Source organism: Gossypium arboreum, chromosome 1 (assembly GCF_025698485.1).
Source record: "Gossypium arboreum isolate Shixiya-1 chromosome 1, ASM2569848v2, whole genome shotgun sequence".
Classification (NCBI taxonomy): Eukaryota; Viridiplantae; Streptophyta; class Magnoliopsida; order Malvales; family Malvaceae; genus Gossypium; species Gossypium arboreum.
In genome coordinates, this window is record NC_069070.1 from 33,419,820 (window position 1) to 33,446,637 (window position 26,818).

Here is a 26,818-nt window from a genome sequence, read left to right on the forward strand (position 1 = left end):
AAAATGGATGACGGCACAAACCTATTAACAGCGCCCACACAATCACCGGGCCCATTAATAGTGCCCACACAATTACCGGACCCAACGCCTCAACCGACAACACCCACAACAAACCCCTTTAGATTATGCCAAGTGCGTATCCTAGCTCTTATATGTATCCTAACCCTTATATGTTTCCTTTTCCCAATCCTATGCCAGGTTAGAATGCATGGCCCAGTGCATCTCCTTTCCCGATGACTCTGACTCAACCTATGATATATAGGCTATCATCGCTGGAGAGATCGCACGAGGCACCGTCGGTGAGCTTATCTCATTACCATTCCCCATCGCCTTATGGGATTCAAACACTTCTGCCGTGGGTAATACAAACACCTCCACATTCTTTATTCTCCTAAGGTGGGTTATCCTCCCAACACTCATAACCGGAGCAACCACAACCCCAGTCGAAGCAAACAAAAATCCCACCGGATCAATCACAACCCCTGCCGGAGCAACCAATGAGGAATCTAGTACGTAATCATTGACCACCCCCATGTGGCACTGATTCCGATCGGCATATACATTTTTTTAATATATTTGTACAAATTATTTCTATATTGTTTCATTTAATAAAATAAATGTTGTTTTTAATATTTTAATAGTAAATTAATTTTATAATTTTAATAAAATAGAAGTTCTTTTGAATAAGGCGAAATAGAAATAATGCAACAGAGTTTCATTATAACAATTATCAACGATTTCGGTTTAGACATGATCGAATTGTATAACCTGGGTTCCTACACCATCCACACAACATCTGTTGGTTCGTTCTTTTCCGAATATCCATATTATTACGTATTCTACTCGAGCAATGTCGATCTTTTGGTTTGCGACACAATTTTCTATCCGATAACAACTTAAATAGAACAAGCGATACAGACGACTACTTACGTTCATCTAGGACCGGTGGGAATATGTGTCTCCACACATTGTACATGTATTCTATTATGTACACTTGGTCGACATATCTCATGGGATCCAAACGGAGATTCTGACAAGATAACGAAGTGCGTCAAACATCCCACAATCGCAAGTTCTATTTATCAAGTGTACACGATATTGCCCGCTAGTATACATTGGCTCGGTCTGTCAAACTCCATCACACGAAACTATAGGTTGTTGCAACACACAGTATGCATCGTGTTGGCCCACACCTTCACCTTGTTAATTCTTGCAAAACCTTTCAGAACTATACATGGCCTCCCTGTATTTGGCCATTATAACCCACTACTCGCTTTGGAAATAGTGCCGCCAAACGAAAATATGTCTCTCGCACAACGAGGTTACTGACAAATAACACATTCCTTTTAGAACAGAATTTACGCATTCAGATAGGTTTGTGGTCATATGACCATATCGTAGGTCGTCGTCATATGCTTGTGTCCACTGTTCGAAAGGTATGTTACAAAGGTAGTCTGCGCCTTCATTGTTAACTGAAAGTAAAATCCCCAACATCTCATGAAAACGATCCTTATTGATCTCGTACCCTGCCAATATAAGTTGATAGCGAAAATTTCATACCAATATTCCATTCAGAATAAATTGAATATTACAAACGAAAGTATATTAACAGAGATTAAATACCCATGTTGGTCACTTGCCATCGTTCAGTAGTAGACCGATATTTTCCGTAGTAGTTGGACGAACGTGCCTTAGACAATACCGATGGTATGTGTGATCTCATAGGCTTCCCTATCGCTCAATTGCGGTTAGTATTCTAGTGCCCCAATCTGATATAATACAGATATCATATTGGGGGCATACATGCCTCCTTAACCTAGAAAGAAAGAAATCCTAATCATCACCTGACTCCCCCAGTGTTATTGCAAACGCAATTGGAAGGATTTTACCATCGCCATCCTATGTCACAGCTAGCAATAGTCGATGGGTATATCTAGCATAAATAAAGGTACCATTAATTTGTACCAATGGCTTGCAGTATACAAATGTGTCCCGAAATTACTTAAAGCTCTAGAACAGACGCTTAATCACTTGGCATACACGGAGCAATCGGTCGTTGTAGTATGCAGGGACCATTTCAAGGTCTGTTATATAACCTGGGGCGTACCTCTCCAGCACCTAACACCATTGTCAAACCTCATTATATGAAGCATCCTACCCACTATGCATATTTTTTAATGTCTTTTGCTTAGCTATTCAAGCCTTGCGGTAAGATGGCATGTACCTCAATTGGCTACGAATACTGACAATTATGCATGACACAAAAGTCCTGGGATCTGCCTTCAACATCGGTGGTATTAAGATAGCTATCATACCTGAATCTATCTTGGGATGATCTTGTGAAACACCTATAAACAAAGTACGTTAAATAATACAACATTGCGTAATAACATTATTATTCAAAACCCTAAACACCTAGTGATACTGCACCGACAATCATGTATGTGGACCTTTGTACTTTTTTATCTCCCACAAGCCTATCTTTTTCCTAAATGATTTTCCATGAACATGTACCGTATTGCACTGCACACTTGGCCTCGAATTTCTCGGATTTGGGTTTAGCCACGTTGTAGTTAACCCCGTGATTGATGTTATTGTTTCAAAGCACCAAGAAAACTATACTTACTGGAAAACTCCTTACCAACTTCCAATACACCCAAATTTAATGATGAATCTGTACAGTCACCCGTTCTGTATGGTAGATCTAGAAACTTCGACGTATCATCTGTCGATATATCGACATTATGTATGTGGGCTGGAGGTGAGTACACTCTGAATTGTGGATCTTCTTCTTCTTCGTCTGAACCCCCTTCAACGTCTTCAAGTTCGGATGGAACAGGCTCCGTTTAGAAATAATACAACTTCTGCACCATCGGGGCCTGACTCTCAAGGTGGATCTATATTGGACTCATCATCCAACCCACCATCATCTGCAACGTATGAGGTCCCCTCATTGGTGGACGTCGTAGGGAGTACATCATCCCTTCTTGTAGACGTTTCGGAACGTCCCCAATCAGATGTGGATTACCAACCATTAGAACTTAATGTCATTCCCCAATAAGTATTTCCAACATCGAACATCGACCCACCGATGTGCATGTCCCATTCACTAACCGAATGTCGTGCAGGAGTTGTATTTTCATACTGCCACCAAACACAGGTACTTCCGTGTTCTGCCTCCCACTAACGGAGTGTCAGCTAGGGGTCATGTATTCCTCTCAAACAACAGTGGATGTTGAAGTTGCAAATGTTTAATTTGGCGGTGAAAATTGAACATATAACTCAAGATAGGGAGATCCACTAGCGAGATGAGTCTGCACCACCACCTCAAAGTTACGACCACCTTTGATATCAAATGAGTCATATCTCACGGGATCAATCAACGAACAAAATCGATACTTAATAGAAGAAACCCTACTTGGTGTGTCATTCTGAAGATTTTGCGCCTAATTCTTTTACGAAATTCTATAAAATCTATACTCTAGTTAAAAACCATTCGTGTTGTGTTCTCTGATAAAAACGATATTTTTGATGTCACGGACCTCACCATCATAGTAATAACAGCACTAATACGTTCACTTATCTTCAACTTTTATTCTGCTTAGCCTCTCTAATTTTTCTTGTTGTAACTTATGCAACCTGAGAATGAAATTTGTCTCGTTTATAGCCTAAGGCCAAGCATGAACTACTGTACAAAAAGAGCGTCCACGTGAGAGCTTTTTTCAGAAATTTTTCTGACATTGCATCCTGCTTGAAGTGTTTTTGACACTATTTATTCAGAAACATTTTCTCAAAATTATTTTTCAGGAACTATTGTAAAAACAGAGCGTCCACGTGAGAGCTTTTTTCAGAAATTTTGCTGATATTGCATCCTGCTTGAAGCGTTTTTGACACTATTTGTTCAGAAATGTCTTCTCAAAATTATTTTTTCAAGAACTACTATAGAAAAAGAACATTCACGTGGGAGCTTTTTTAAGAAATTTTACTGACATTGCATTCTGCTTGAAACGTTTTTGACACTATTTGTTCAGAAACGTCTTCTCAAAATTATTTTTTCAAGAACTACTATAGAAAAATCATAAACCCTAATTTAACTAATTTTTATAAAATAACACTAAATCCTAATTTATTTTTAAAATCTACTAAAACCCTAAACCTTAACTTATTTTAACAAAAACCTAAACCTTAAACCTTAACTTATTTTAACAAAACCTTAACCCTAAAAACCCTAAAAATCCTAAATAAACCTTAGGGACTAAACATGCAAAAATCCTTAACCTATAAAAACACGGAGCAAAACGCGCCCTTGGGGGAGCGTTTTTGCTACATCAGCAAAGCGCGTCCTCGTCGGCGCGTTTTTGGCTGACATGGCAAAAATGCCCCCCCAAGGGCGCGATTAGCTGGCATTTTCCCCCTAAAAAGCGTCCACGTAGGAGCGTTTTGCCAAAACCGACCCTTTCCGGTAAATAATTCTATAATCGACCCATTTCCGTAAATATGCTTGAAAATGAGCCTTTTTAGGTAAATTAGTCATATTAAAGCATAGGTCACGTGTTGTAGCGGTATCTTTTTGTTAATATTAAAATATACTCACTCAGCATTCTTTGTAAAATCATATTAAAATTTTAATTAAGTAAATGTTTTTCATTAATATATGATTGGTTTAATGATACAATTTTTAAAAATGAAATTGTAGTTAAGGTTGAATTATTAGGACAAAAACAATATAAATTATGAAATGAACTAAATTATGACATAAAATGGATTTGAATTTTGACTCTAAATTCAATTCGTATAAATTTGTAATCATTTAAATAAGAACAAAATGTATCTATTATGTATGTTTGAGTTGTATAATTCAACTATAAATAAATTGTATTGTGTTATTTGTTAATTTTTACATTAATTGAGTTCGAGACAGTCTAACTTATTCCGGTAACATAATATGACATCTTATGTTCGGACCTAATGATCAGGTCGGGTGTGGGTGTCATCCATTACAAGTATCTGTACATTTTGATTACTGACCAACTTATACCAACAAACTAGGTCAAACAAGGAATCTTCTCCTGTTTTGAGTTGTTTTGATTCCCAAAAACTCAAACTTGATTGAAAATTATTAGAATATGTAAATTATGATATTATTTAAAATAATAAATATCACTCAAATATACGAAGATGTCAAAATTGATAGAAATTAAACCTGTAAAATATTATATGAATTTGTAATATTTTACATTAAAAAATATGAAAACATAACACTTCATTTTTAAAATTGAATTATTATAATAAATTATGTAAAATATATATGATGAACTAATAAACAAACTTTTAACTATTATCCATAATTATACAAAACCCAACATGAGAGAAAAAAAGAATATAAATATGACATACACATATTAATGTGAAATCCATAAAATAAGAAAATAATATTAAAAAAACCAAAACCATGGTAAGAAAAAGAGGATATAACTCTTGAATCCAATTAAAAATTTCTAAATTCAATACCCATAAATCACAATCTTTTCATTGCTGTAAAACCTAAGCCTTCTCAATTCCAAATTCAGCAAAGCACTTATGGGGGCATGGTTGTATGGAAAATGCAATAAATTGCATATAGGTACAAGTTTGCAGATTATTTATCTATACACTAATAGCAAATCTCCAATCATAGAGTTTTAGAATCAAGTTACAATTGCCAATCCAAGAAATGAATTACAGACAAGTATAGTTTATCTACTTTTCAATCTGATGAAATAGCTTCAGGCTTGCCATTGTCAAAATTTCTGAGAAAAACCAACCTCCAAAAATTGCTCAGAACTTCTCCCTTTTTAATAATTTAACCCCTGACCACCATCTCCATAATCACATCATTCCAAAAGTCCATTGGTCCAGGTAAACACCAATGTAGACAGTCGTTTTGAACCACGGCTGTTTGGTTCTCTGCAAACGGCTGAAACTGCCGGTATGGACCCGGATGCCCATCTGGTCTCATTAATAAGAGGTTTGTGAAGTCAAGAAGCTTAAGATTCACCCCATTGTTAGCGGCTTTTGCAGCTGCCTTCTCAAACTCTTCTAATTCAACGTTACGCAGAATTCGGCTCAAGTCTTTTATTTCAACTTCTCCTTCTTTAGCCGGGGTTGTCTTCGGACAACTCCCTCCGTTATGCCATTCTCCGTTCTCAAAATGATCCGGCGTGGATGTCCTGAAAAAGATCAACCCCTTATGCTTTGAGTTTGCAATGAAGTCCATGACATAATGGAGTGTTTTGTTGTAAGCATAAACAAATCCTAATTCGGTCAGGTTCTTTCCTGGACATATATGGCAGCCAACTTCGGTGTCATTCTCATGGTAGATTGCAGCCTTGAGAAACCATTTCCCAGTCGAGATTATCATGTAATCTAGGCTTGGGTAGAGATCTGTCCATGTCTTATCAAGTTTGTCCAGATGAAGCTGAACTTCAGCCGTAGAAACACCGTCATTATCTTCGAAAACAGCAGCCTTTACAAGAAAAGGAGACCAAATGTTTGAAACGGTAAAATTGTATGATGCAAAATGCCATCTCTTTGATTTGTACTGCTCATCATGGTAAACTTCAGCAGGCCGTTCAACCTGAATGTTTTATGAAAAAATAAACATAGTCAATAACCTGACAACAGAAATTATAAAGAAGAGAGAGTTCTGCATACAACCATAGTCAAACATATAATAGCACGAATGCCAGGTATGAATTGCAGCATAAATTGCTTATAATCAAAACCTCAGGTAAAAAAATAGAGCCAGGGCACAGTAGTAACAGAGCAAACTATCAATCATGGCCTTTGCCTTAATATGCTTACAGAACATGGAAAAGGAACTAGGGAGCAATAGACATGACAGGGCTATTAGGTACCAAGAACAGCACTAGTGAAGCTCATCCACTTTAACACAAGGAAACAAAATCGAGATAATGTAAGGCCTTCGATTAGTAACAGTATTTTCAGCAGATTACTAGGTGCTAGTGTCTTGTGTATCAGCTATCTGAGCATACTATAATGCAATGCTGATGTGTATTAGGAGTGATTCAGTAATATCAGTAGCAATCAACAACGAGCAAAGCACATAAGCATATGCAGAGCAAACATTTTCATAGGGTCCCGATCTTTTTAACATCAAATAGTTTATATGTTACGATAAATTCCTCCTCATCTAATTGAACTAGTACACAGTTCTTCTGATAAAATGGAAAGTTGAGGCCAGGGACACCAAATACCGTTGCGAGCATGCACAACAATGACTGCACATGGTTACGAGATATGGAATCACCGATCAAAGCCCATGCTTTATTCCTCATCAACTCCAGAAATCTCTCCGCATTAAAACGAGGTAACTGACAGTCACGCGGCTTCCATTTCCAGTGTAGATACCCGGAATCAGGACGGCCATTCCTCATACAATTCTGATGACCTTCTATCAAGGGACAGCTCCCGTTGGTATAGGTCGGACCTGAGGGATTGGGAACCCAATCCCCTGTAAAGAGATCACATTTCTCTATAACAACATCTGGTCCAACCATAAATTTAAACAATTAAGCCACAACACTAAAACATCCAAAAAAAAAATGCAGTAGTAGATCCGATTAGCATATAGTTTATCAGGAAATTATCAAGTTAAAATCACATAAATCAATTTGTTAAAGAAAAAAACCATCAAAAATTTCAATCTTTGTAGTAAAAAAACACTATCAGAAACACTAGATCAGCGGATCTCAGAATACTAACTCTACTTACAGCAGATTATATATCAATGAAAATAAACACCCCCCCCCCAAAAAAAAAAAAAGCAAGAGAAAAAGATGAAAAATTAGTTACCTAGAGGCATTTGATCATCATTTTCAGGTATTTGAACAGGGAGAGGAGATTTCAAATCTGGTTTTTGAACATACTCTTTCTCTACCTCAGGGAATTCCAAATCAGCACCAAATCCTTTAGAACGAAAAACCAAGAGCTTAAAAGCAAAACCCACTAAGAGAATGCCAATTGCAAGCTTCACAAGATGGTCCTTGTTAAGTGACCATGATTTCCAGTTAACTCTCATTTTTTTTTCTGACCCGATTTTCCTGCTTTGTTTCCTTGTCTGAAAACTGAAACAACTGACACTTTTTTCCGGTTGCTTGTCTGAATTTGGGTAGAGAACCAAAATCCAAATAGTTTAGTAATAAATCCAGAAGACCGACATTGGACTCTGGATTTTGTTATCACAGGTTTTTATTTTATTAGGGTAAACAGATGAGGAATATTACAGGCTTGTTTTTTTTTTTTCAAATTATTAAGTAATTATTAACCTTAATTAACTGGTCATATATTTATGGATTTTTATAATGGTAGGTTTTATGGGCCTATAATAAAAGTGATTATGCTTACTAAGTAGCAATTAAAGGTTAGTTTAGATTCAAATAATTTGAATGAAATAAAATATAAAAAAAAAGTAGTGAAGTTAATTATGACAGTGATAAATGTGATATAAGATAATAAAATGTATTTTTCCAAAAAATATTGTATTTATTTGTCAATATTTTTATATATTCTTTTACCAAATATGAGTAGTACTAAATTATCAAACTTGGTGGTAAAAATCTAATAGCTCCTCAATAACAAATCCAACGTTTTGGAAAAAAATTGCAGGTCTTCAGTTTCTTCCAATAAAAAAAGCAGTGGCTTCTGTCGGCAAAAGAATTGATAAAATTACTATAGAGACATGTGTACTCAAAGTTAAATTACATTTAGTTCCCTCTACTCAAAAATAGGTAAATTAGTCTATTTATGTTAAAGTAAAGAGTAAATTAGTCATTTTGTTAAAAAATTTATTCATTTCTATTGTTAAAAATTGGTCTGATACATCAGTATGATATTTACGTGGCATGCCACATTTCACTGTCTGGATATTCTGTCAATCATGACAGTTTATAACAGTACAAATAGATGAAATTTTTAATAGAAATGACTAATTTACTCTTTCATATAACGTATAAAAATTAATTTGCCAAGTTTTTCAATAGAGGGGATAAAAGCATAATCTGACTCTTAGTACAAAGGCCTCCATGATGCTTTTACTATAATTCTATTCTCAGTCCCTATACTCTTTTCACACTTGAAATTTAATCTCTCTACTTTTAATTTCAAAAATTTAATTTATTTATTATAATTGATAGCACCAATAAAAGAATTTCGAAATTATGTGTCATTTTTTAATTTAAAAAAATTAGTTCACCTGACCAAATTAAAATTATTGTATTTCTGGGAAACAGCCTTACAGCCCCAAATTAATCGTGTGAGAATATTTTTTTAAAAATTGTCATTTAATCCAATTTGATAGAAGTTATTAAATTAAAAAATTGAAGAAGAGTAGAATGAGATATAGCATAATTAGACCCCTTTTTTTTTTAATTAGTTTCTCTACTTTTACATATAAAGACACCTTAACAGCTGAATGTTGCACACATATTTTAATGGCCAAGCTTGTTCTTGGGTGGCAGTGAAATAAGTTGTGTTTGACATTGACATCTTTCCTTCCTGCCTTTTAAAAGAATCTCACAAGGCAAGAAATAATATATGGTGCTTACTGAATTTCTTTCATTTTTTTTTATTTTTTATTTTACAAATACAACATAATGTTGTGTATGATTCTGACTTTACATTCACCATTGAACATGGTTTTGTTTATTGGACCTGTTTCCAATAAGTTCATCGCAGCTCCATCTTTAATCACTCGACCGCACCGGGAACTCGCATGCCGAATCCACGTTTCTCTTTCTCGACTCTGTTATCCGATCACCAATAGTTTAGAAACAAGTTATAAAGATTGGAACCTCAAATTAGTCTCTATAAAGGGTGTCAAACTATCAAATGACAGTGTAGGACTTACGTTGGGGCCAGTTTGCCAAGAGTGTATAATTCTACGCCCGTGTCTTCATCGAGAACTCGTCCGGAGAATTCGATAATATAGCTTTTATCACTTGCAGTTGGTAATCCTTTGCAAGCTAGTAGGTCCAGATCTTTCTGGTGCAGTTCTCTCCCATTTATAAAGACGCCTGTGTTTCCAGCAGCACAGTTTTTGGGCATGGGGTAATTGAATTCTTCGATGAACGGCTGCAAGGTAAAACCCGACAAACATCCATAACTTAGAGTGAACATGTTCTGTCAACAATGAAAAGTACAAGTATCAAATGATCTCACAGGAATTATGCCAGAGCATGGTCGGCCCATCACACCCCAGAATCCGGCTCGAGAATCGTACCTTTTAAAGCCAGATTAAAAGAAAAATCAGTACTACTTGTTTGTTTTTGAGTTGCAGACACTTTAAATCATCTATGTTACTTGTTACATTTATTCTCAGAGTTCGATATCATTTAACCGAAGCATGCTTAGAAGGAACTGCATGAATTACCAGTAATTTCCGGGATGAACCTGCCCAGCTTGCTTTTCTGCCTTTCTAACTCCATTTTCAGATATTGGATGTCCATTCACCGAAACATTAGGCCTTTCATTCTTTATGTTACCATTAGATCTTGAGAAATCTCTAAAGCTTTTCTTTATAAGACCTAAAAATGATCTGCTCCCCTTGTGGAGTTTCAGCTGGTTTTGTTCTTTGCTTCCTTCCAAAGAGTCTCGAGATGAACTTGAACTCCGACATCTATTGAAAGAAACTTCCGCCTCAGTTGTCCCCCGCAGTGAATTTTTTCCGGAAACAGCTTGAGAAGCACTTTTCACTAGGATAACCTTCTCTTGATGTTCTGGTTTAGTCCTATCCCGAAAAGGTAAACTTGAAACTGTTGTGGAAATATCGGAACTAAACGGAAGCTCGGAAGAGCCTGGTGAATCTCTCCAATCAATGACATTAGGAGGACTCTGATCTTCCTTTGAAATTTGTTGGATGGTGCCACCAGCATTAAAACATCCATTAGACGCTTCTTCGGCTTCAGTAGGTGTTTGCTTGAGATTTCCAGGGACAGAAATAATCAGTCCCTTCTTCCTCATTTCAAACACAATCACAGTGGAACAAGCACCACATTGTAATCTCTGCTCATTGTCCATCATTTTCCTGAATTTTCTAGGCAATTTTAACAGTTCCAAGCAATTATAGCATGTTATAAATGGAGCACCACTGGCTATAGGGTGACAAAGCCGATTCTTCCTTTCGGTTAGCACTACCTTTCTAATACATCTTCGACCAAAATCATCAATATCCGAACCGATGTCACTTGGCCATAAGTGCACCGGTGTATCTTCAAAGTTTGATTGAGGTCTAGGTAGATAGTGTTGCCCAACTCTGTTAGAACTCACATAATGATTCGAAGTAGAATTGCAAGGGTCTTTCAAAGAACCTCTGTTGCCAAAAGCAGCTGGTGTAACTCGCAAAGGGCCTTTCCGGTTTTTGTCATAGCAATATAAACATGAGCATGCAGTGAGGTGATACAAGGCTTCCTCTTGATTCATATATGATGCAAGATGATGCTCATAGCCATAAGTCCTTTGCTGAGGGTGAGGACGAGCATGCTTCGAAACTGAATGGTAGTTTCCATAGAAGTTCACCACATTTTCATCATTATTCATTGAATAATGATACTGTCCAGACCGAAGATGAGCCGAAGACATCCCAATAGAACTACCAAGATGGTCAGTTGAGTCCATCTTGTTATAACTCGGAACCAGTTCCCTAGGTCTCTGGGGCATATCATGAGACCTACTCAGTTGATCCTTTAACTCATCCAGCTTCTTAAGCACCTGAGCTCGATCCTTCTCGAAATTTCGAACCCCATTAGGCACATCTAGATATTCAAATCCCTTCACTGGTTTACAGTAGCCATAGGCTGAAGCAGACCTATAACTTGAAGGTCCCTCATCTATTGTTTCCAGGCTCCTTTTGTAAAACCCTCCAAACCCATCTCTATCCACACCTTTCAACCTCAAGGACCTACTCAAGTTATCTAATCTGGGCGAGTAAACCCCAAATTTGCTCTCCCTACTTGAATTAACAGATCTAGACCTGTTAATGTTCAAATCATGATGATCATGCCTTTGATGAGCCCAATTATTCATTGGATTCTTTGATTGTGACATATAATCATCAACATATCCATCTCTTTTCTCGATTCTACCAGGATTAAGCCTATGTTCCCTCACATTACTCACCTGTTCTTTCTTCTTTGCTGTATTTTCAAAGAAAAGCAGCAAATTTCTCTCAGATACAGTCTATCTAATTGCAGAGAAACCAACATAATAAAAAGTTTAAAACTGTTAAAGGAGAATTCTAACCTTGAAGAACAGCACCACAAGAACCACACTTGAAGAAAGAATACCGAGGAAGCTCCTTTATAAGACTATCACACCTCAGGCAACGAACTAACCGAGCTTTTGATTCTTCAGCCATTGAAAAACAAAACTAAAAGATCCCAAAAGAGATAAACCAAGCTTTAGGTATCTTAATTTTGGCTTCAAAATTGTGTTTTTGAGAGACGACTAATGTTTAAAAAGTCAAAGAATCTGTGTTTCATGGTAAAAGACTAAAGCAGAAGTTTGGAGGGAAAGAAAAAAATACAAAAAGTCACAATCTGTAGTTTCAGTGGTGGGTTTAGTCGTTAGAAGAAGGGGGCCCAAAACGATGACGTGTCGAAGTTTCTTTGGAAAAGGCTGCCATGGAAGAGCAAACCTGGCTTTCTTTGGTTCGAAGAAAGTAATTCAATGGGTCTGAGACTGACATGATTTGTTTTCGAAGAAGAAATCAACGTTTACCATTGAAGTATTGAACTGATCCTACACAAATTTTGAAGTATACCCATTTTTTTTAATTTTGTACTTAAATATTTTTTTCATCAATTTAATACCAAAAGTATGCCTCCTTTTTACTTATTTTTGATACACCACATGTTTGACTTTATGTAAAAAACAAATATTTTTTATTAAATATATATACACATTTAAAAATACAAAAATAGAAAAAAATATAAATTATAGAAAATTTATAATAAAATAAGGTAACTGAAAAGGAATTAATTGGAATTAATAATATTATTACAAGAATTTTTAAAAGAAATTGTAAAAATTATAAAAATAATTTTTTATGAAATTATACTTAAATTTCAAGATTTCTTTGTAATTACTTGAAATTTAAATATATTTTTAAATTTTATAACAATTTCAATTGTTATATATTATTTTGTATTATATATAATTTTTTTACTTTTTTAATCAATATAATATATATAATATTAAAAAAACATGTGACATATTCTAATAGTGACATATGCTAGACCAACAATCGATCAACTTCGGTCAATGGTTGATCAAAGTTAACAGTGTTTTTTAATATTTAAATATTTAATATTATAGTTTTTTATTTTTTAATTTAAATTTAATATTTTAATTTAAATAAATCTAATTGCCACATGGAATTTTTTCATTGATCAAGAACAAGTTATGTGGCACTTTTCCATTGGCCAAAGTGGCCTAACGGTAGTTACCAAATAGATTGAAAATGGAGGAAATTGATACTTTAAGTATCAAATTGTAAAAATAAAAAAAAATTAAGTACCAAAGTGGCAAAATGGGTATACATCTGGAGCTAAATCATGAATTTAGCCAAAACTTAAAATAGAAGTTGTATCACATTTAGTAATTGGTCAAATTTTTGTTATTAGTCTCTATATTATGAGTAAGTTATATATCTAGTCTTTAAATTTTATTTTAGTCAATTTTAATCATTATACTTTTCAAATTTTGAAATTTTAATCTTGACTCAAATGATAATAGTTAAATAAATTAGGTTAAATCTTGCTATTAGTCCCACATTAATTGTGTGGTTTAGTTCATGTTCTTCAATTTAATCTTTTTTAGTCCCTATACTTAACGATTTTGAAATTTTAATCTTAACTCAAATGGTAGCAGTTAAATTTGTTAATTAAAAATAAGCTTAGTTTTTTGTAAGTATTACACGTGTGATAAAATGTTTGAGGTAAATTTTTTTAAAAATAGTATAATTTAAATTAATAATTTTTTATATATACTTTATGTCTGTTTTACGGTTTATGTTCGGGTCCGTGATTATCCCTCCTAACAATATGGTCTTCGAGTAAGGATTGACATTAGACCATCCATAAGGTGAAATCAGAAAGCAAAGATGAGGCAATTAGTGCTACTTTTATTTTTGGTGGGTGTGTTATTAATTTTAATTTTCTTGGAATTAAATGGAGTCAAACTTAAGCTTCTTTTTTCTTTTTTGTCTACAAGCTCTTACGGGAGACAAGGTTATAGACTCTTAAATAAATCAGAATCTTTTCCCTTTGCTTAGTTGCTTTTATTTATTAGTATATGAGATGTGATAATAACATAAAATGGTTGAACGTTTCCTCAAGGAAAATAAAATAACTCTCTTCACACAAACCTCTGTATATTTGACCATCTCATACCTTTTTCTTTATTACCTAAAATATCAATTACGTGTTAGTAAATTAATTATAATTTCAATTAAATCCATCCTCAAATCACCCAATTAATTTCCTTCTTAATTATAAGTTTCACTCAATTCAATCGTTTGAATCTGTTTTCCGATCAACATCTAACGAATTGTTAAGTGGATAGTTGATGTGACAAAATAATGTAAAAAAATAATTATGTGGTAGTTAACTTATTCAACCACCGATCTAGTTTTGAAAATTATATTTTAACAAAATATATAATTATATTACCAAAAAATTACACCCTAATCACTCCAACTTAAAATATTAAAAAATTCTTACTAACTAAACCTAGCTTCAATCAATCATAAAAAAAACCCTTTTTCAATAAACTTCTAATTAATTTATGTAAGAATAGAGAAGTTTTTTTTTAAAAAATTATTACTTAAAAAATTATTTGATGTATCGTCAATATATAAATTTTATATACCATTAATAAATAATAATATAACACATTATTATTACATTAAACAAAAAATATAGAGGATTTGTAAATAAATACTAACAATTTTTTAAAACATAATTAAACATTAAACTAACTATTATAAATAAATATTAATAACTCTTGAGTTTAAAGGTTTAACATTTTGTTATGATTTAATTATATTTAAATAAAATTATTAATATATTTTACAATTCCTCTATTTTTTATTTAATAATGAGATTACATGTTATTAATAACTAATTCTACATGAGATTTATGCACGGAAACTTTATTTATCTATAAATGTCAGTACAAATCATAGAAATATTATAATTACATTCATATTTATTTAACTTGGATAGTTTTTCATTTATAATTAATGATAAAAATATTTATAACTCATTTCAAAAGATTTTACTTTGATATTTCTATTCTATACATTGACGCAATGTTATACAACACCTTAAAATTTTTGAAAATTTTAATTAAATCTATCCCACGTACAGTTTGAATGGTGAACAGGGGTGCTAGTGTTAAAGCAGATTTGAAGATGCAGAGATGAGAGTGATGTTTTGATCAACACTGAACTATAGCTAGCTGTCGATGAGTTTAAAATTTTCAGCTGCCAATGTGCCATGCTTCTCTTTTCATCGCTATAAGACCGGAAGGTTCAATTCTATTATTAATTTTTGTATTTAATTAAACTTTTGATTTTAATCAATATATTATAATTTAATTATATTTAGTTTTATATTTTAAAATTTTAAATTTTCAAATTTCGTTTGTCGGTGAAATTTATAAAGTTTTGTTATTTTCAAAATTTAACACAATAAATATATTATCATATGTATTACTCACTAAAAATCAGTTAATAGATTAAAAAATATCATTACTAAAACAGTAATTTCCAAAATTTAAATATAAAATGGTTTAATTGAAAACTATGAACTAAATCCATAGCTATACACATAAGATAAAACTAATAATTGAATTTAATTAAAATTTCAAACTTTAGAAAAATATAAATATTAATATTAAGCAATTCAAAAATAAAAAACTAAAATTTAAATGAAATGTGAGTTAAAAATTATGAATAAAGATTTGATTAAAAAACCCTGAAACATGTGATAACCTTTTAACTCACCCCGTGTAGAGCTAAAATGTATTCACCTTTTAACTCATTTACCAATGCTCAAGAAATTTCTGATAACTGCAGTTTTATTATCTTTACAAGCAACCAAGTTTTACGAGACATAACTGAACATCATCCTGACAATTTGCTTTTATCAACAGCCCAACTTGTGGAATAAAAAGAAAAAAAAACAAATGAAACAATGAAAAACAATCCATAAATGCAGAACCAAAATGAACATACTAATGTAATGAAAAATATGAGGGACTTACTCTAGCTTGCCCTTTGAACTCTGCCACTTTTCGAAAGTATTTCCTTCAGATCATCGCAGCGACTCCGGTGGTAATCTATCCACATGCAAAGTTGCCTAATGGCCTCCCTCTTCTCCTCTCCTAAGCCTAATATACCTTCATCCTTCTCTTTCATTGCCCTCTCCAACAACTCAACTTTATTCTCCAGTTGCTTCACCGATTTCATCAGATTCTCCTCCTCGTTTTCTTCCTTGTTTGCCTTAATCTGTAGCTTCTCAACCTGTTCCCGTAACGTAGATTCTTTTTCCTTCTGATCTTTCAGTTGCTCGATCAGGTTAGTCATTTCATTCATAAGCCGCTTCTTTTCGCTCTTTGTTTCTCCAACCCAATGTTTAGCAATCCTCAGCTCTTTTGATGTTTCTTCAACGCAGTGTTTGTATTTACTATAGCCTTCTTCGAATTTCTGGTTGATAGCTTCAAATCCAGTCAAGGTATTATTCACGTTCCCCGAGATATCAGTGATCATCCTGCGATATGCTTCATTGTTTGCAGACAATGTTGTGATCCTTTCTTCAAGCATTCTTTGTTCTTCCATGAACTTGGCTTCTGCTTTTCTGAAACTCTCTTCTTTCTCAGTTAGTAACTGTTCCGTGACTCGGAGTTTTTGGTTTGACAAGCGGAGCTTAACTTCGATTGTGCGGACGTTCTCGACAAAAGTACTTATCTCATCTCCTTTCATTTCTAAGTCTCGTTTCAAGTCTTCAATAATTTGCTCCAAATCAGCTACAGTTTGATCCTTGGAGTGAACGCTCTTATCGTGCTCTCCAGCCATTTCTTGCATCTTCCTTTCTGTAACTTCGATAAGCGCTTTGCAGTCCTGAAATGAAGTTTCAAGTTGCCTGTACTCCTCGCTTAGCTTGTTAAATGCATCTTCTTGTTCTTTAAGCATTCTCTGATGATCATTTTTCTCATCTCCTTTTGCTTCCAAATCTCTTTGAAGGTCCTCGACCATTTGCTTCAGCTCTGATTTCTGGTTCTCCATTTCATTCAATCTTTCGGATGACTCTTGTTTCTCTCTCTCAAGCTGCAATTCCAGTTCTGCCTTCTGGCTATGAAGGGATTCCAGCTGCTGCTGCAATGTGTTTACCTCATCCATTAAGCTCTGTACTTGATTTGATGCTTCATCACCTTTAAACGCTAAATTTTCTTCCAACAGAGCCTTCTCAGCTTGCAACGACTCCATCTCCGATAGCAGATTATTTACCTGAGCAGTCAAGTTCTCCATTCCAGACAATGATTCTCTGTTATCATCCTCAAGTTTCTTCGTGAGAATAAAAACTTCTTCTTCTCTCTTTTCTAACATCATCTCGAGTTCTGAAATGCGGGATTGGAGTCCTATATTTTGTTCTCCCAGCTGTTCTGCTTCACTTGCTTTGTTCTCTAGCTGCTCCGCCATATCTCTGTTAGTTGCTTGCAATGATTCCAACTCAAGTTCCAAGCTTGTTACATGTGCCTCTAATTCTTTTATCTGAGCAGATGATTGACTCCCATGCATATCATGCAACTCTTTGAGTGTCAAAAGTTCCCTTTCTTTCTCAACTAGTTCCTCCTTTGACTGACTCAATTCAGCCATGAGCTGTTGTATTCTGCCCTGTGCCTGCTGAAACTCATTTGAAACCTCAGAAAGTTTCGAGTTAAGGGATTTATTCTCTTCCACGGTAGCATTAAGACCTTCGCCCAATTCCATAACTTGGTGTTCTGCAGATTCCAATCTTTGATTAACCTCAGCTTCTACCTTTGCAGCAGCGTCCAGTTTATGCCTCAGCTCTTCATTTTCAACCAAAAGTTTTGATTTTTCACTCTCTGATCTTTCAGATTCAAGCTTCAGATTTTCTATGGTTTCCTCTGCTTCTTGAACCTTGCTTAAAGAGGCTAGGTAATCTGAACTCAAAGCATCTTTTTCTTCACTTGTAGCTGTCAGCTTCCTTTTCAGGTCAGCAATTTCCAGATTTGCTTCCTCAAGTTCTTGTTTAATGCCGTCAGCTATTTTCTGAAATTCGCTTTCCAATTGGCCATTTTTACTGTTTCTGTCTTTCGAAGAATAATCAGAGTCTGAATCTGAACTTGACGAGGACAAGGCATCTTTTTCTTGTTTTCCATGAACTTTTTTCCTCAGCTCCCCTGTGAGATGATCATATTGTTCATAGAGACTTTGGTAGTGCTTGTGGAAATCCTCAATTAACTGGACAAGCGGTTCCTTCTTGGAGTCATTTTCTCCATCTTTGATGAGCTTCAATATTTTTGTCACCTTGTCATCAATTTCTGCAGTGAAGAGAATAAAACATAAACGGAAAATCCTGTTAAATTGAGAGCGGTGGCATTTCAGAACATCCAAAAAAAAAAAAAATTAAAATGTAGAACAATTACCTATTTTACTTCCTTTAAGCTGTTCATCCTTTTCTGGATCAACATGATGCCCAAAGAAGGACTTCATAGACTCCCTAAAACGATGCTTTCTCATCTAAGTTAGATTACCAACAAATTTTGCTCAGCAAGTGTGCGTTAAGACAAGGCAAATCTCCATCTTGAGCATAAAATCTGACAAGCAGGATTAAGGTTAATGACGCTCTAAGTTTTCTCATGCCATATCCATTTACTTACAGACTCAGATGCGAATGTTGAACACAGATGTTTCAAGAAAAACAAATAGACAAAACAACAATTCTCAAGATTTAAACAGTAGACCCTCCTTTAATACTCAAAGAGTCTCGAATCAGTCCATCATATTCTATACAGTATGTTCTTTAATGAACAGTTCTCAGGATTTTTTTCAGAACCAGGAATATAAACTATCTAAGGTTTATTCACATACCTGGTAAACAGGGTTTAAATTACTAAATCCCAAAGTATTGCATTGTAAACAGGGTTAATTCCGAACAATCCTGAAAGATCAGCAAGAAAATCCACCAATATTTTGTTTCCATGATCTCAAATCATTAATGCCTACCTTTTCCATCTTTTTCACCAACAAAGCAAGTGAGCATTAAGTTTTCAATAAATGCTAATTCACAAACCTCTCCTACAAAGTTATAGAATGTAAATTATAATGGTCCAAGAACCAGTACCATACATGGGCCGAAAATGGTTTACTACTGTTGAATTGTCCTGTCCTCATGTTTAATCGTGTGATACTTGGCATATGAATTTGATAGTCGATAATTTATATAATACAAATTTCGAAATTGTCTGCTTGAATGAAATTTATATAGAATTAATATTTGATGCAACGGTATATAAATTATGTATTGTCAATGAATCACATATTTACACATCATCTAAAATTTTTTAAAATAAATCCACTTATATTCATTTTTAGATGATGTGTCACTGCATCAAATATAAATCCATTATGTCTTGTTTAATTTATTTTATTTATATTGCGTAATCATATCATGTCTATCACTAAAATCGTTACTCCCTTACCACAGACACAACCAATGAAATCAACTATCCTAACACATAAAAACTTCCAAGCAGAAAGAAACAATTGAAATATCAAATCCAAGCTCTTTTTGTTTTTGTTTTTGTTTGGGGTAATCCAGCTCAAAATGACAATCTGAAACCAACAAAAAAGAATTTTCTAATTTTTAAGCATGATAATAAACAAGATTAATGATTTTAATTATATTATTGCAAGAAACAAAAACGTCGTCGTCGTAACCGAATGGATATCTTATCATCAGTATCACCCATTCGTAAATTTGATAAATTGATTTGGAAAAAGAAAAGGTCAGCTGTTCTTTCCTCCTCCTTTTTTTTTTTCCGTTTGACAAAACATAAGGCAACGCCCAGTCAATTTATCACTCAATTACTCAAAAACCTTTTATAGTATAATATGAAAAAGAGGAAATAGTATTGCTAAAATTTAAAAAGGAAATAAACTGTAACTGTAACCAAAAAAAAAAAAAACAACTCGTTAAAAAATAAACAGTATTATTCACCTGATTCTTCCTCTTCACCTTGTTTTCTCAGTCTTGCTTATGAAGCTTTGATAAGTTTCTACTGAAGCAAATAGATATTTTTTTAGTTCAAATCTAAAGAGAATGAATTTAACAGTAATAATCGAATCTAAGATGATGTAAGCAAAAAGTTCAAAAAGTAGAAAAATCTGGAAAATTTTTGAAAAAGGCAAAAAGAAAAAAGTGAGGAGGAGGAAGAAGAACTTCATTTACTTGAATTCAAATTCATGATCTCAAATCATTTTCAATTCTATTTCTTAAAAAAATCAAAACCACGTGGATTTTTGGGAATCTATATACAATAATACAAGATAATTTTCAACGAGGAAAAGAGAATCTTAAGTTAGATTTATGTTTAAGAAAACGAATGGATGAAAGCTTAATTTATTTTACAAAAATCATGAAAAAATAAAACACAGATAACGAAAATTAAACTACTAAAGATCAAAGATTTCGATAAAAACTAGAGTTTAAGTAATCGAAACAGAAACTACAGTGATGAATAATCATTTGATAATCAAAGATTACCTCTGAAGCAGAGCTATAAGGCTTGATTACGAAGAAGAACCAGAAAAAAAAATCTGAGAAAGAGAGACTGTGGATTTTTTTTTTTTTTTGTTCTTTTTTCCTTTGAATTGAGAAATAAAATTAGCAGTGAAAAGGAATAAATGGAGAAAATGAATTTGTTTGTATTAGATTTAGAGAGCACTTTCCTTAGCCAGTTTGTAGCTTTAGATTGAATCTTTTGGAAATTCTTTTAATATTAATTAACTTACCCTTCCATTTATTATTTATTGCAGTTATACCCTTCCATTCCATTCAATTTCTCGTCAGAAGAAAACGCGAGATGATTTGATTCCTTTTAATCGGAAAGACATAATTAAAATTTTCCCGCGCTTTTTGGTGTTTTCAATTTTCGCATTTATTTGAATGTCGTTGACTGATATAGTTACCGCAAAATTTAGGATTTTATTAATTATATTACTTATAGTAATAATTTCTTTTGACCCAGAATTATTTATCATAATTAATACAATAATTTATAATTTTATTAACTATTTTTAAAGAAAATTCACCAATAAAATAAGATGAATATAGATTATAATAAAAAAATACAAATTGAATAGATAAAAATATATTTCAATTTTGATGGCCGCAGACCATGTACAAAATAATTACCATATTTTTAATACATTATTTAAATTACATTAGTGTTCTTTCTTTTGGTGGATAAAATAAGAAATTTTACAATAAGTTAAAAGAGTCAAAAGAAAAGTTACATATATAATTGTAAACTTTTCTTCTTGTCAAACACCAACTTAACCATTCAATCAGCTTCAACGTTTTCTTCTCTAAAATATTCAATTCACCAAATATAAAAATCGATGAATAAGAATAAAACTAGATAAGAATGTAAGATTTTTCTCTCTCTTTTTTTTTTTACAAAATTAATGAATAAAGTAAATAGACTTATTAGGTGGAAACAATGTACTGGTGATAGTTCAGACGGTGTTACTTTCCTCTAAAAAAGAATGAATTTAAACATTTGAAAAGAAGAAGAAAAAATCATAAATTTTCTGAAAATGTGAAAAAAAAAAAATCATATCTTTTTCTTGATTCTAACAGTCAACTCTGAGACCAATTCCTTGAGATAATCACAGTTGGTACGATGATAATCAATCAACAAACAAAGCTGCCTTATGGCTTCCCTCTTTTCTTCTTCTCGACTCAACAATGTCGCATCTTTTTCTTTATTAATCTTCTCCAATTCTCCCACTTTTTTCTCAAGCACACTCACAGCTTTCAATAACTTCAACTTTTGTTCTTCTTCTGAATTCGATACCCCGTCATTTTCCCTTTTCTTTTCTGCATTATCTATCAGCTTCGTCAACTCAGTTTCACAAGTAACAAGCTTTTGTTTCAGTTCTTTGTTTTCTTGCTCTAAACTTTCTTTTATGTTCTTGTAGTTCTCTTTGTTTTCGTAATGTTTTTTTTCAGCAACCGCAATCCTTAAGCACAGAAGACGGATGTTATCATCGAGTTTCTGGTAGAATTCTTGTGCTAAATTCCCCATCTTTCTTTCTATGTAATTTAACTTGTTTCCAGCAGATAATTGTTTGATAAGCTTTGGGTTACGTTCCATGGTTTTCCTAGTATGTTCTTCTATTTCTTTCATCATTCTCTGTTGGTCTGCAATCTGTAACTCCACTTGGTTTTTCTCCGTCACATGATCCAACTTAACCTCTGTACTCATCTGAGTTGTTTGTTTTTCCCTTTTAGTTTGGCAGTCCTCAAGTCTCCTCTCTCTAAATAGTGCTTCCAGTCCTAGAATTCTTGAATTCAGGTGAGCATTTTCCTCTTTCAATTGATTGATTTCATGAACATTACTCCTCAATTCATCTTTGGATGTAATATTCTGTTTGCGTAGAGCATCAACCTCCGATTCCAAGTCGATCACCTGCACCTGTAAGCCTTGGTTTTCCTCTGTCAGAGTTTTCACTTGAACCTCTAATTCCGGCTTCATTACATTTCCTCTGGCTTCACATTGTTGAGCACGTAGATAGTCCACTTCCTTTTTCAGACTGCAGACCTGTGCCATTGAATTATTGATTCTAGATGTTAGGTTCTTTTCATTTTCTTTGAGTTGCTTCATGAGTTTAGTTACTTCATCTCCTTCCTCCCAAACCGGCACATACATTGCAGTATTTGTCTCTCCTTGCTGTTTAGTTTCAACTGTCTTACCATCAATCCCAACTTCAGAATCTCTTTTAGGCTCATCTTTGTTGATGGTTTCTATTTCTTCTGTTTTACTTGAAGCAGACAGATGACCTGAAGCTAAAGCTTCACTCTCTTCGGTCTTAGAGGCCAATTGGTGCTTCAAATCAGAGTCTTCTTCATATGCACGATTAAGTTCTTCCTTGATGTTATCTGCCATCCATCTATGGAATCTTCTATCATTATCAAATGTCGTGTCAGTGTCATTTTCTCTATCCGTAGGGGAGTAATATTCTGAGTCCGAGCCGGATGAATAATAGGGATGACTTTCGTTTCCTTTTCCTTTTCCTTTGAGAACTTTCTCAACGGACTCTCGTTTAAGATGCTCATATTGCGCAGAGAGTGACTGGTACTGTCTGTAAAACTCCTCAACATGCCCAATAAGTTCTGGCTCCCTTTTCCTGCTTTTCCTCTTGATGAGCTTCAAGATTCTTTCTACTCTCTTTTCAACATCTGTGAAAAACAGGGAAATTCCGAATCTGATACATCAACATCAAATGAAATATGTATGGAAGAAAATGTTAAAACTCTTACATTATCTTAGTCAAAAGCACCTGAGATCTTACAGCACGGAATCAATACAACAATGAACGCAAATCAGGAGACTTTGACAAAAGCAATTGACATTAAACAATGACAAAGAATTACTAATAAGCTGACAGTCATAACTCGTAGGATACTAGAAACAGGATAATACTACAAGGCACTGTCAAGTTTTTCTCTAGAGGGCAAAGTAAGGTTATAAGCAGATTCCTAAACCTCGCTTTTGCGGAAACATAAAAATGGTGAATGCAACACTACAGTTTCAATACAACTACTTGAGGATGACAAAGGGATTTTAACTTTTCACTGACTAGTGCCTAATCTTTAGCCAAAAATGCACATAACTTTGCAGACATGCATCCATTAAGATTTACATTGAGGAAGAAAAAGAAAATGTGCCTATAATGGCACTCATGTTATCTTTGAATCTACAAAAATAATGTAAGAGGATGATAAAAGGAAGGTAGCACGGGGGTATATTAGCGAGGGTGCAAAATTTGGTTTTGCAGCCAAACAATGTGTGCATATTTTCAGGTTTTCATCAGCTTTTACAAACCTGGTTTAATCACTTCCACTTGCTCCATTGTTCTGAACTTCTGTGTATCAGGATAACAACCCTTAGAGGTCGTTGTCTGGCTTTATAGCGTCTTCTCCAATATAAAATTTGCTGCGAACTTAAAGAATGAATCCCCAAGCCAAAAAATGCATGCTCCATCTCAAACACATCAAACTAAATATCTGAAAATAAAGGTGACATAGCATTAGTAAATTATTTTTCACATTGACACATCCAAACATAACAAAGTCCTAAATCAAGCATATCCTCAAAAACAGCTTGTGCATTCACTATTTTTTAGATGGTCTACACTTTATCCTTAGTTTTCTTCCTCCCTAGCCAATACCAAAAATGTGCATTTCATCATAAGCAAAGTCATAAAAGAAGAAAGCTAATTCATCTTTTACACAAGAACCGTTCACCAGGCATTTAACCAAACTCTTTAAAATTCAAAGTCTGGCAAAATTTTGACCTTGGAAACAAGTAATAAGACATGCCTGTCAAATCCTTCCATGTGCATTCTTGACATATCTGCATTATGAATTCATTAATTAGAACACAACCTAGTCAAAATTCCTAATAGGAGATTGTTATGGGCCGGAAATATCGTTGATTTTGATACATAATTAGATCAAATAGTGCAACAAAAAGCTAAAAAGACAAACCCTTCATTGCCTTCAACACGGTACCGCACATTACATTTGTATCCGACACTCATTATCGGATAATGAGTAACATGTAACGATTATTCTACATAATAGTTGATTTTGACAACAAGACCCACCAAAAAAGAATGGTGGTCCATTGATAAATCAGAATTTCCAAAGATTGGGTAATGGATAAATGGTGGCCAAGGTTTGATACGTCATCTTCAAAGGCAACAACAACCCCCACCCGTTTCTTCACCAATTCAGTTCTGAAATTCAAACACATTGTCTTGCTACAAGGAGAAAATATACCAGCTAACATCCAGTTCATTGCCACCCATGGCCTTCAAATAGGTTTTTTAATCACAATATTTAAATTTTAATTATGGGATTAAGCGTTAACACGTCGGTTATGTTCGATAAGGAATGACATTCGCTGAAAGCTACGTAAAATCCAATTCAAAATTCAATCTAACCATTATTTATCTTAGACGAATCGAAAGATCAGAAAATTCAAATTTGACTTATTTAGTTTTTTATTTCTGAATTAAACATGAAATTATTAATTTGAATGATTTTCTTCGTTTTATATTCCATCTTCGTTAACAATCAAACGAAGAAAAAAAAAGAAGAAAATGAATTGAAAGCAAATATTACCTGAAAATCGAAGGCGGATTTTCTCTCAGCGGATCAAAATGGAATGCGAATTGATAAAATGATGGAAAATTAGGAAACATTTTCAGGTGAAAAGAAAAAAGGAAAAATAGTCAAAAAAGTGAAATTATAAAATAGGCTTTCTGTGTTTGTGATGTTTCCAGTCCATGAGAACGGAATTTTGGCGGTTTCTTTTTTATGATACAAATAGCCCTAAAATTTCGTTTTGTATATTACGATGGAATCTCATTTTATCGGATAGCAAAAATACGCGATAATTTCATTTCATCGTAAACAATAAAAAATAAGTGGCTAAAATTTCAAAACGTAAATGCTACGTGGGTGATGTCCCGCGCTTTGTCTTGTCCTAAAATTTTAATTAATTTTTATATTTTTTAAATTAAATTACTCTATGGCAGATGACATATATTTGAAACAGTGAAGCATAAATCTTTAGGTTTTTTTACTCTATTATGATAAATTTATTATTCATTAGGGTAAATTAAACCAACAATTACTTAATTTTGAGGTAACTAACAAAATAGTCAGTCAGGTTTTAATTTAGTCACTCAACTTTCAAAAAATAACAAAACAAGTCTTTTTAACCATTTTTCGTTACAGACATAACGGAAAAGTGACATGGCAGTTGACGGATTCCTTGTTGTCATTAACCATCCAGCTGGCCAGTTAGCACAAATTTAAATAGCCCATTTTGGCACTAATTTAGGGTTTAGGCAGTAAAAGAAAAAGAGAAATAAAAGAATTGTAACGGCCCGATTTTGGGTTCAATCGAAACAATAGTTTCGGAACCACTAACTCGAGGTTAGAGAAATTATTTTTTTATATTATTTTATGTGTGATGGCATGTTTATAAAGGAGTATAGAAATTTTGGTGAATTAATTTTAGCGATTGTGAGCCCAATTGTGAAAAAAGACTAAATCGCATAAAATGCAAAAGTCCTGTTTTGATAGCAAAGGGTGTTAAATAGCTAGAGAACCAAAATTGGGGGTCTTTATAGGGCAAATAGACCCTTGGATAAGTGATGGCCTGCCATAGAAGACAAAAGATAGAGAAAAGATATCATCTTTTTCCCATCTCCTTCTCCACCGAAAACTCAGCCATTGTAGGGGTTTTTGAGCCTAAAAAATTTCAGCCACTCTCTACTCTTGCAAGTAAGTGACTTTAATGGCTTTTCTTGAAAATTTTTACATTTTTAGAACTTTTGTAGCATGAGCTTTCTAACAAGGGGACTATTTTGTTAAATGGCTGAAAGTTTAGAGTTTTACCATGAGAGTGTTCATGTTGTTTTCTGAAATTTTAT

General features: G+C 33.7%; 4 protein-coding genes across 14 annotated transcripts; all 4 read right to left on the reverse strand.

Annotated features, from left to right (window-relative positions):
• Positions 1-5,456: 5,456 nt before the first annotated feature.
• Positions 5,457-8,265, reverse strand: LOC108467554 (protein trichome birefringence-like 23). Its single transcript, XM_017768216.2, has 3 exons — positions 7,855-8,265; positions 7,257-7,546; positions 5,457-6,616 (listed from the first exon to the last, which is right to left on the reverse strand). Exons 1-3 carry the CDS (start codon positions 8,078-8,080, stop codon positions 5,843-5,845), a joined length of 1,290 nt encoding a protein of 429 aa, XP_017623705.1. The 5' UTR covers positions 8,081-8,265; the 3' UTR covers positions 5,457-5,842.
• A 1,221-nt stretch (positions 8,266-9,486) lies between these two features.
• On the reverse strand, positions 9,487-12,582 carry LOC108468611 (uncharacterized). Its single transcript, XM_017769493.2, has 5 exons — positions 12,298-12,582; positions 10,430-12,191; positions 10,219-10,279; positions 9,908-10,131; positions 9,487-9,802 (listed from the first exon to the last, which is right to left on the reverse strand). Exons 1-5 carry the CDS (start codon positions 12,410-12,412, stop codon positions 9,748-9,750), a joined length of 2,217 nt encoding a protein of 738 aa, XP_017624982.1. The 5' UTR covers positions 12,413-12,582; the 3' UTR covers positions 9,487-9,747.
• A 3,537-nt stretch (positions 12,583-16,119) lies between these two features.
• On the reverse strand, positions 16,120-21,095 carry LOC108469809 (COP1-interactive protein 1). 10 transcript variants are annotated; one of them, XM_053028309.1, is made up of 6 exons: positions 20,850-21,072; positions 20,304-20,364; positions 19,175-19,918; positions 18,730-18,900; positions 16,324-18,624; positions 16,120-16,217 (listed from the first exon to the last, which is right to left on the reverse strand). In XM_053028309.1, the coding sequence occupies exons 4-5, from the start codon at positions 18,821-18,823 to the stop codon at positions 16,325-16,327; spliced, it is 2,394 nt and encodes a 797-aa protein (XP_052884269.1). In that variant the 5' UTR covers positions 18,824-18,900; positions 19,175-19,918; positions 20,304-20,364; positions 20,850-21,072; the 3' UTR covers positions 16,120-16,217; position 16,324. The 10 variants fall into 10 exon arrangements, with proteins under 10 accessions (XP_052884269.1, XP_052884275.1, XP_052884254.1 ...); XM_053028315.1 differs by lacking the exon at positions 19,175-19,918; XM_053028294.1 differs by having other exon boundaries at positions 16,120-18,624; positions 20,304-20,361; positions 20,850-21,070.
• A 657-nt stretch (positions 21,096-21,752) lies between these two features.
• Positions 21,753-25,763, reverse strand: LOC108468610 (COP1-interactive protein 1-like). 2 transcript variants are annotated; one of them, XM_053031414.1, is made up of 4 exons: positions 25,500-25,763; positions 24,668-24,726; positions 24,196-24,377; positions 21,753-23,549 (listed from the first exon to the last, which is right to left on the reverse strand). In XM_053031414.1, the coding sequence occupies exons 3-4, from the start codon at positions 24,221-24,223 to the stop codon at positions 21,922-21,924; spliced, it is 1,656 nt and encodes a 551-aa protein (XP_052887374.1). In that variant the 5' UTR covers positions 24,224-24,377; positions 24,668-24,726; positions 25,500-25,763; the 3' UTR covers positions 21,753-21,921. The 2 variants fall into 2 exon arrangements, with proteins under 2 accessions (XP_052887374.1, XP_052887398.1); XM_053031438.1 differs by lacking the exon at positions 24,668-24,726.
• Between the last annotated feature and the right edge of the window lie 1,055 nt (positions 25,764-26,818).

Excerpts from the sequence above, each read along its gene's own strand:
- LOC108468611 (XM_017769493.2), bottom strand. The coding sequence starts at position 12,412 with ATGGCTGAAGAATCAAAAGCTCGGTTAGTTCGTTGCCTGAGGTGTGAT. Across the intron at positions 10,280-10,429 it reads GTTCATCCCGGAAATTACTG|GTACGATTCTCGAGCCGGAT; the intron begins GTAATTCATGCA and ends TGGCTTTAAAAG. Across the intron at positions 10,132-10,218 it reads CATGCTCTGGCATAATTCCT|CCGTTCATCGAAGAATTCAA; the intron begins GTGAGATCATTT and ends TTTACCTTGCAG.
- LOC108469809 (XM_017770860.2), bottom strand. The coding sequence starts at position 18,823 with ATGAGAAAGCATCGTTTTAGGGAGTCTATGAAGTCCTTCTTTGGGCAT. Across the intron at positions 18,625-18,729 it reads GCTTAAAGGAAGTAAAATAG|AAATTGATGACAAGGTGACA; the intron begins GTAATTGTTCTA and ends TCTTCACTGCAG.
- LOC108468610 (XM_053031438.1), bottom strand. The coding sequence starts at position 24,223 with ATGGAGCAAGTGGAAGTGATTAAACCAG. Across the intron at positions 23,550-24,195 it reads AGTGGAAGTGATTAAACCAG|ATGTTGAAAAGAGAGTAGAA; the intron begins GTTTGTAAAAGC and ends TGTTTTTCACAG.
- LOC108467554 (XM_017768216.2), bottom strand. The coding sequence starts at position 8,080 with ATGAGAGTTAACTGGAAATCATGGTCACTTAACAAGGACCATCTTGTG. Across the intron at positions 7,547-7,854 it reads TGATGATCAAATGCCTCTAG|ATGTTGTTATAGAGAAATGT; the intron begins GTAACTAATTTT and ends TGGTTGGACCAG. Across the intron at positions 6,617-7,256 it reads TGTTGTGCATGCTCGCAACG|GTTGAACGGCCTGCTGAAGT; the intron begins GTATTTGGTGTC and ends TAAAACATTCAG.